We start from the raw sequence: 9556 nt of genomic DNA on the forward strand, positions 1-9556 counted from the left end.
TCTTTTTGAAAATTCCTAGTTTTTCAGATATTTGCCGATTTCTGAAACGCTGAAAAACTAGGAATTTTCAGAAAATTCTGTAAATGCAAAGTTTTCAATCTAGGTCTGTTTTACACCCTCCAAAATTTTGAAAATGATCGGAAACTTGACAGCCAATCTCCAGCCTCCTGAAAATGGGCAAAATGGCTGAAAACTCCCTGAAAAAATTTCGGTATTGGCCGGTACTGTATCAGCGGAGTTTCGAGATAAAAATGTTGGTCAAAAACTGTCAAAATGACCGAAAATCCACCGGAAAAACCAATACCTTCCAGACCACAAACTCCCCGTTCCCATCAGCATGCACCCCTCCTCCAACACCGACGACTACTGAATCCACGACTCCAACCGTTCCACCGATTTTCGAAAAAAAGGACGGGCTGTTTAACGATTCCTCGAAGTCTCCAATTTCTTCAAATCCCCCATGCATTTGTTTCAATTGTTGGGGACCGTGGGCGGCGTCGGGAAGTTCAAAGAATTGGAGATCGCCAGACAATCTGGTGCATTCCGATGTGCTCACTGAGGATACGACGATTTATGATGGAGGTGAGAATGCTACTATTTTTTTCTACCGTAACCTAAAAATATTTTGATTTTGCGGAATTTTTATTGATTTTCTTGCGTATTTTTGAAAACTGGTTTTCCGACATTTTTTGAAGTAAAATATCAGAAAAATCGACGAAAATCAGTAAAAACCGATAAAATAAATCTAAAAATTTATAGGTTACGGTAGTTTTCGTTGTGGGACCATCGGATTGAAAAATATGATTAAAAAAAAAGAAAAAACCCCACAAGAGTTCGAACCAAAACACTTTCGCCTACTGAACAGCAGCGCTACTACTTGCGCCATCCAAGCATTGCGAACATACTCGCGTTAACTTGATCGTAAACAACATAATTTCCAGGGAAAACGACGAACTCCTCGTGCGCTACTACTATCAATGTGGTGAAAGACGTGTTGGCGTCTCCAATTAGGCCATCTCGAATTCAAGAGGAAAACTTGCTGCTGAAAAGGAAAGCGGAACTTCAGAACGAGATCATCTCCAAGCTCCTAGAAGTTGGTAACATTACGGATGAGCTTGCCCGACTACTCAGATAACTCTTTTTATTCTCTGAAAGTCGAAAATTTCGACTCGAAATTAATAAAACACGATTTTTAAAAGTTTGAACCAGTAACTGCAGTAAAGAGAAAACAAGAGTAGTCAATGCTACTAGGAAAATTAAAAACAATTAAAAAACCCGGGAAAGTGAATGGAACAAACGAGAGAAAGTGCATTAAAACTATAAAAATGAGTATTTTACAATTGGGTCAATTCACGGACTCGTTCATCCTGCTCCGCTCGTGTCGCCACCGAATTCAGGAATCCGAGATAGACCTCCTCGTCCGCTTCCGTGAGATGTGGATGGGCGTCCAACACAATCTGGGGAAGGCTCTCGAAGTGGCGAGGTCTTCTTGGTGGTGGTGGTCGTGGTGGCGATGGAGCTCGTTGACGGTGGTTTGGTTGCCACACTGCGGCTCTTCTACGGATTTCGCCCATCGGAGCATCATCGTGGAGACCCAGATTTTGAAGGAATTGACGGTTTCGTTCGTCGATTCCATTCACAGTCTCGTCGTCGGACTCTTCCTCATTCATATTTACGCCCATGTAGAGCCTCATGAGTGGTCCTTGGAGTATCTCTTCGTCTTCGTCCACCACCTGGAAAAAGAGTTCTTTGTTTTTGAAAAATTAATTTTTTCAATGTTTTCCAAGTTTTCCTGAATATCTGAGGAGTCAAAAATCCCATTTGAAGAAGATACTCACATAATTATTTAATCCAAAGTCACCATGAACTTCATTCATGTGCCCATATATTGGCCCCTGCTCGTCGGCACTGAATCCACACAACCAACAAAAATGAATGGAGCACTTCGGGCACTGCATGTGGTTGCATCCATCGTTCTTCTCTATGATCGATTTGCACTCCTTGACTGGACAAGGCTTCACTCGATCTCCGGCTTCTCGTACCCACACTTTCAGCGATTCTTCTGGTTGTTGAAGTCGTATGGCCTCCTCGCAAGTACGTCCTTCATGGACTCCGGTGAGGCATTGCCGACAGTAACGGCGTCTGCAAGCCGTGCAGTTCTTCAGATCCCTGATGTCTCCTTCTTCCTTCGTGTAGATGCCAACGCAGTCTGCAGTACTGCAGTTTTTCAACTCTGGATCTGCTGCGAGGATGGCGTCTTTCGTTTTGTGGACCAGGATTCGTAGTTTTTCGGCATCGATATCTCTGACTCTCCGATCGTCTCCAAGGATGATGTCCTGGAATCAAAAACATTTTAAATTTGGATTTTTTTTTCAGATACAAACCATCAGTTCGGTGGGTGAGATGAACTTCTTGCAGGAACCGTTGGGGCATTCAATGAGAAGCACTGAATCGTTGACGGAGGAGTTGATGCACTGACTGAGACAAGTTCTGCAGAAGACGTGACCACAGTGGAGGCGATAAAAATTTGTGGATCGGGCGAATTCAGATACTGTGCATGTGCACTTGTACTCCTTTTGCATCTCTGAAAAATTTCACATTTGAAGATATTGGACGTTTCAGAACCCCCCGATTTAGAACAACGACATTGAAGAACCCAACGTTTCAGAACTCGAGATTTCAAAAATTTTCTGCATTTTTTCCCAGTGGTTTTTGCACAACGAATGAGCAATACTCCTGTGGTAAAAGTGCAGAAAAGTTCTGAAATGTCAGGTTCTGAAACATCCAAGAGCCTTGATATTACTAGTAATGAAACAAATAAATACCTTCTAGTTCTTGGTTTCCTTCGATATCTCTATCGAAAACCGCTGCGCTGAGCTCCGTCAAGCCTTCGATAAGCTTTTCGTAAGCTTCGATGGTTCCTTCGAAGCTCAAAATCTCCGTGTGATCCGTCAACTTGTTGAGATCCAGAGACCTTCTCAATTGCTCGATTACATCGCGATTCAAATAGTTTCTCACACGATCATTGAAATGCGGAAAGTGGACTGGAATAGTAGCTTCGATGACAATGCTTGACTTATTCCTCGAGTAGCTCTTCAGATCTTCCAACGCATCCTCTGCAGCCAATCCCCATAAACGAATCTTTTGGGAGAACTGATCGATATCAATCACCACGTTTCCATCGTACTTCCTTGGCAGACTTCTCACATAGTTCTCTCCAACACCGAAAAAGAACTGGGCATTCTCATCTGGAGGACACTGCGGAATTGACACAAGCTCCAGTGGGGCTATGGCTTTGAGAAGGTTTCTCGTGAAGAATCGAACTGAACTCGGATTCCATCCTTGAACTTCGAGAACGCCTGCCTTGCTGTCGTTAGACCAATCTTCGCACAGGCGGGCACCGTAATATGACGCTTCTGAATTCTCCATCATCACATCTTCATTTTTTGCAAGAGCCGGGAAAGTGAGTCGAGTGTCTCGATCAACTGTTCGGATTGCTCGCCGGAGAGCGTATCGCATTGCTCGGCTCATGGTGATCGACATCCGATAACAGGGGATGATCTTTGGCTGGAAATTTCGATTGATATAAAGTTTTACTGATTATTGAGCTGATATAAAAAAAATTAGAGCTGTGAATCGAGAAGCCCTCCCACAACTACCGTAACCTTATTTAATTGCTATGTTCCGGAGTGGATAGTTAAAAAATCAACTGAAAGGGCAAATAATGAAAACATTCTCAGGTTACGGTAGTTGTGGCTGTGGGACCTTCGGCGACGGTCACAGCTACGTTTTTTTGTACCAGACTAATATCAACTAACCCCTTTCCTATCCGTGTCGTCAGTCGAGAAGAGCGCTGTTCTGGAAGCTTCGTCGAGGATGTGTCCAATGAATCGCAATCCGATTGGAATAGTTCGGAAATGTACCGTATACGTTTCCACGTACTGCATTGGTCCTCGGTTGTTTCGGAAAATCTTCCAAGGCACATCTGGCCTCTCTTTCACCAGCTTCAACATATACTGGGCGCCGACGCCTCCATGCAATCCCGACGACCACTCCTCGGGAATCGGATGGTAGATCTTATTGCAGTGTCCAATTCGATAAATTTCCTGCTCGATGCAAGCGTCGAGCCTCTTGTTCCTGGCTTCGCGAAACTTCTTCTCGGCGTCAGGAAGAATTTCAATGAATGGCTCGATGGAGGCGATGAGGAATCTGTTGTTTTTTCGAATTCTTTCCACCAACCATTTCTGTGACTCAAATGTGGAGAGATGCGCAGGGAATCCACAGAGAATGATCTGGAAAATGATTGATAAAAATTGAGATTATTAAAAGTGGTTTTCTTCGAAATTTTTAATTGGTTCTGTGCAGAAAATCATGTAGATTTCCGAAAAATTTGAAAACTCACCTTTGTATGATCCCGATCATATCTCAGCTCCGGCTCTTCGACTCCTCTATCATTGAAATAGCGACAAATCAGAGAGTGGGCTCTGAACGCTTCTTCAGCGACAACCTTGTCACATTCAGCCGACAGTGTCACTTCCACCAATTCACCGTGTTTTGCCTCCATAGAGTAGGCGACGTACAGATGGATTTGCTCCATGATCTCCTTATAGTTGAACATCGATTCACAGAACAACACATCAAGGAACTCGAACTGATTCTGCCTCACAGCCATATTCCGATCCTCCACACTATAGAACTGTAGAATTCTCAACGGACGGTTTTGGAAATTGAAGAGCTCGGTTTGCTTCTCAAGCCACTGCTTCTCTGGTTCCGAGAGGCGACGAGTAAAACGAAGAGAGCAACCCAAACGATCCTGGTAGAACTTCTCTCCAGTGAATGATTGGTCTCTTCTGCTCTCTTCCAAATATTCCGAATCAAAGACAAGAGCGATCGTGGAGTCGCTGGCGGTCCGGACGAGTTTCGGCGTTTCTCCGTAGTTGTAGAGCATGCTGTATCCCGCGTTCGGAGCTGCTATCATCTCGCTCTTGTGGTTGAAGTTTCTCAGCCTCAGAAACCTCTCGACGGCGGCATCGTCGTCCTGTTGATTCCCAAAACTCTGCATTACCAAATAAGCCAAAGCATTATTTGGGTTTACGAGGACAAGAATTTGTCGTCCAAGCATGCTTTGTCGATCTCGAGCTTGGAGGATATTCTTCGGTCCCAGTGGATAAAATACGGCCGTTTTGATCCGCGGCATGGTTGCCTCAGAAAGAATCTGCCGCTTCACTCCATTCAAGGTTCTCTCAAACCAAGCTTCATCGATTCTGCGTTCTCTACCAACTTCACAAACAAAGCTCTCCGCGTGGTTGCCGCGAACTTGACGAATCTTGTCGAGCTTCCTCGTCCTGAGCTCTCTTCCGGATATGCCAACGTCTTGAAGGCCAAACGGCCACGGCTCCGGGTACCTCAAACTCACTGAAGTCTCCGTTGGACAGCAGTTTCTGTGCCTCTGCCGTTGATCGAATTGAGCTCTGGCTCGGGCTTCTGGAGAGAGATCGACGCTAGCTGAAAATTTGGTTTTTTTACATACCGTAGAAATTGAGATACCATAAAACCTCTAATAGAAGGGCCCACTGAATTACAATTTTGAGTAATTTTATCGCGAGACCTGTTGAAGATATTAGGAAGTTGTCCACTGATAAATTGTTTGCCATAATATAATATACATTTTAACAGTTGACACATTTCTGACATCTAGTATGGAAGCCGAGGTAATTGAGTTCAAACTCGATAGGGGGTCCTTGTATTAAAAGTTTACGGTATTCTATTTTTCAGAATTAAAACTTACTCATGTCCACCGAGGGACCCGTGTACCAATCTGAATTGGAACTAGAAGCCTCCACCACATAATTTAGATGATGTGCTGGGACGGCAGTTTCCTTTCTTCTACTTCTTGGAGCCATTTTGATATGTTCTGAAATGAAATCTTTTTAGGAATGGTGTATTAAAATAAAAAAAGAAATAGAGAAGAAAATGGAGAGAGAGAGAGAGAGAGAGAATAGACTATTTTCAGCTGAAAATGGGTGTTTTAGGCTTGGAAAAGGGTCATTTTCGAAAAAAAATAGGCTAATTTGAGCTGGAAATAAGCTTTTCAGGCTTGAATTAGGACTATTTCCGCGATTTATTTTGAGCAATTTAAGACCATTTTTCGTAGATTTCAGAGCAATTTATACCAATTTCTTGAACAATAATTGGCTGTTTTAAGCTGAAAATCTTTTCTAGGTCAAAATTAGCTCTTTCTGAGAGATTTCGACCAGATTGTTTCCACTAAGTAGGCGGATGATAAGAATGTCGAAGGAGATGAAACGGAAGGAAAGGATGCCGACGGATACGTTGCGCAGCGCATAATATGATAAAATCAATGCGGAAACATGCTCTTGGAAAAACGCGTCTTCACCTAGTAAGGGTGAGAAACGCGGGAAAAAAATGAATAAAGTCAATGGGGAAAGTGAAGAAGGGAAGGGTTATTGCAACACAGTAGGTGATAAACAAAAAACGAGCGAACAAGAAACAAAGTGTTATCAATCCAACTGGGCGAATGTAGATGAGCTAACTCTCTGTCTGTCTCTCACTGTCTTTCTAGCCTGGGAGACCACACGTACGAAAATGATAGCCGGAAAGTCAGACGGAAATAAGAAGAGCAAAGCTTGTCTTTCAGAAAAAGTAAAGAAAATAGCTATTTGAAACATTTAGGTGTGAACTTCAAAGCTTCGAACAATCAAGAAGCGAGACGAATTTCGAAAATATTCGGTGCAATGAGCGCGCGAAACTTTGCCGCGCTCTCTCTCTCGGTTTTTAAAAATTCGTCCTATTTTATTAAAAAGCCTGCCAATGGCAGGTGAAACGGAAATCTCGATAAATAATCCGTGTTAATTCGTGTTATAGAGAAGACTACAAAGATCAGATTTCCAATCAGAACTACAATATTTAGCAATCAAACTGCAGTCTTCGAGACTTGAATAAGGATTTGAATTCAAAAACAGCGCCATATGGGTGTTTGCGTACTAGGCTCACTCCTGCTCATAGAAAGTGACATTTATATATTGTTTTCAATGTGAAAATCGACACAAACGGAAAAAAAGAAGAAGAAACGATGAAAATTAAGATGACACAATTCCAGGAAATATGAAACGCCGTGCAGCAAGCAACGACTTCTGACACAAAAAATAATGCAAAATTATAATTTTTATGAAAAAGGATAACAATAAAAACTGAATATTACACACTAATCTAACATCAAAAATATCAAGATCTCGGCACTCTTTTCTCATCTACGAACTTCTTGACTTTCTGATAAACTGAACATTTCTCGACGTCTTCTGGAGGTGTCTTCTTATTTGAAAGGTAGTAAAAAAGGTCCCATTCCATGTGCTCTCCATTGATAAGTTTATCATAAGCTTTCAGCTCGGGTTCGCTCATTTTCTTCAGGTTCTCCTCTGCAAAATTGCCAAGTAGAATGTCGTTTTCCAGGATTCCTCGCTTTTTGCTCTGATATAGAAGGCGTGCTCTATAAATATCAGAGCTCGAATCTTCCCAAAGTTTTCTGAATCACCTTTTAGCATCCAACTGCTCTCCGGGAACCTCTGCTCGTGTCAAACTCCGCGCAATCTGAGTGGCGCTCAAAAATCGGCGAGTAATCGGGCCCAGAAGAGTTGTCATTGTCCTGAAACATGTCATTTATTTTTCTGCTGTTTAGATCAATATTTTATGTTAGCTTTCACAAGGAAAAAACGGAGACAGGTGGCAATTATTGCGACAACGATGGGTTCCCAGCTCTAAAAATTAATCGCAACGATGCTCCGAAATGACGGGCGCGCGCGGTGTTTAGCGCAATTAAAAACCCAATTTTTTTTCTTCGATTTTCGTTTCTTTTGCGACTTCTTTTAGAGTTATAAACCAAGATTTGAATAAATAAAGTTTAAAAAATTTTTTCAGTATAATTTTTTACAGAAATGGGATGGGTGCCCGATGAGTGGAGCATAGACCACGACACCTTGATCGATGCAGGGGGTTATGTGCAAAAACTGAAGTTATACCCGTATTTCGACGCTGCACATTACATTTTAGTAAGTCTAGAGTGACATATGGAACGAATAAAATCTCATAGATTTTTTGAAGTAGTTGAAATCGGCTGAAAGTTTTTCATAAACGGAAAATTAAGTATTTATAATAAAATCAATCCCAATGTTCCAGACATGTATATCAGTTCGCCAGGATCTTGGCATCGAAGGCATATCATTTTCCCGGAAACATCCATTCTCCTGCTGGCTATCCTGCATGCTCATGTCGTTCGCCGGCAGTTTCCTCTCGTGCTTCCTGCTCGGCGAGCCCATTATCTCCCCCCTCAAACAGCATAACGACGTGATTCTCGGCTCAATCGTCTGGTATCTCATATTTTATTCTCCATTCGACATAGTCTTTAAACTCGCGAACTGGTTTCCTGTTAAAATCGTTCTATCAGTTTTGAAAGAAATCCAAAGAACTCATAAGATCGCAGCAGGCGTAAAACATGCCGGACGGATTTATCCAGAGTCTTATCTTGTGCAAATTCTCGTTGGAGTTGCAAAAGGAGCCGGGTCCGGAGTCGTCAAGATCGTGGAGCAACTAGCGAGAGGTACTTGGATTCCAACAAATCATGAAATTCTCCGCCCATCGTTTACCACAAAAGCCTGTGTTATCGCATCACTGGTGTTCACTCTAGAACGTCACAGTATGTATGTAACAGCTCCTCATGACCTAGTTTATCTGGTAAGACTGAAAGAAAGATGTTTTTTCACTGATATTTGGGTTTTTTCAGTGTGTTGTTGGCTTCTTCATCTACTTCAAACTGGCATCGTTGTGTCTCGCCGTTCACGATGTGCTTATGCCGATTGAAAACGTTCTTTGTGCAGTTTTTATGGGTGGAATTATTGATGCATTTGCCAAGTATGTTTTCAGTAGAGTTTAGTGAAGAAAAAATTCAAAGAAAAAGAAAATCCATTTCAGTCCATTTCTGGAAACCTCTGAAATGTTCTTGAATTTTTTTTTGAATTCCCACCAAAACTGAAAACTCCGAAAAATGAGCGGCTTTTTGCGATTTTTGGGGTCTAGAATAGGCTTTTTCGAATCCAAAACGACTTTTTTTTTGAAATTTTTGATGCTGAACTCGCAAATACTTTCGAGAAAAAAAAGGATTTTTTTTTCGATTTTCCGCAAAAAATGTTTAGAGCTTTTTAGGCTTTTCAGCTATTTTTAAAAGTTCTTTCCCGATTTTCCCGAACTTTTCGCCTGAAATTTGACAAGATGCTGTTCGCGAAGATTACTGTAGATTATTGTAGAACCCCTTATATTTTGTAGTTATTTTTCTGCAAACACCATCACGTCAAAATGCAGACAAATGTGGTTGCAAAAAACTACAAAATGGAAAGTTTTCTACAGTAATCTACAGTAATCTTCGTCAAGAGAGTACACCAACTGGGAGGAAAACAAAAAGTGGGAAGAACCATCTGGGAGGAAAAATGGGCGGAGCCTAATTTGCAACCCTGGCACGGTTTTGCCGCATGGTTTATTTTTACCA

At 42.0% G+C, this 9556-nt stretch overlaps 4 protein-coding genes across 4 annotated transcripts in view; 2 read left to right on the top strand and 2 right to left on the bottom strand.

Moving 5' to 3' along the window:
* The window catches only part of CBG25683, a gene marked incomplete at both ends in the record, with an annotated part of 1957 nt that extends 822 nt beyond the window's left edge, over positions 1–1135 (top strand). The window contains 2 exons of the mRNA XM_045242763.1: positions 312–582; positions 942–1135. Of these exons, the coding sequence (XP_045100366.1) occupies positions 312–582; positions 942–1135 (465 nt within the window). The remainder of the gene's footprint in view (positions 1–311; positions 583–941) is intronic.
* A 199-nt stretch (positions 1136–1334) lies between these two features.
* Positions 1335–5903, bottom strand: CBG20927 (the record flags this gene model as incomplete). The annotated part of the gene is made up of 7 exons (XM_002631679.1): positions 1335–1733; positions 1839–2336; positions 2385–2584; positions 2826–3567; positions 3819–4292; positions 4403–5505; positions 5789–5903. 7 exons carry the CDS (start codon positions 5901–5903, stop codon positions 1335–1337), a joined length of 3531 nt encoding a protein of 1176 aa, XP_002631725.1.
* A 1342-nt stretch (positions 5904–7245) lies between these two features.
* On the bottom strand, positions 7246–7659 carry CBG20928 (the record flags this gene model as incomplete). The annotated part of the gene is made up of 2 exons (XM_002631680.1): positions 7246–7507; positions 7553–7659. The coding sequence occupies 2 exons, from the start codon at positions 7657–7659 to the stop codon at positions 7246–7248; spliced, it is 369 nt and encodes a 122-aa protein (XP_002631726.1).
* A 293-nt stretch (positions 7660–7952) lies between these two features.
* Positions 7953–9556, top strand: part of CBG20929 — a gene marked incomplete at both ends in the record, with an annotated part of 2751 nt that continues 1147 nt past the window's right edge. Inside the window, 3 exons of the mRNA XM_045242764.1 lie at positions 7953–8066; positions 8194–8748; positions 8798–8925. Coding sequence (XP_045097177.1) covers positions 7953–8066; positions 8194–8748; positions 8798–8925 — 797 coding nt within the window. The remainder of the gene's footprint in view (positions 8067–8193; positions 8749–8797; positions 8926–9556) is intronic.

Source organism: Caenorhabditis briggsae, assembly GCF_000004555.2.
Source record: "Caenorhabditis briggsae complete genome, chrII, whole genome shotgun sequence".
Classification (NCBI taxonomy): Eukaryota; Metazoa; Nematoda; class Chromadorea; order Rhabditida; family Rhabditidae; genus Caenorhabditis; species Caenorhabditis briggsae.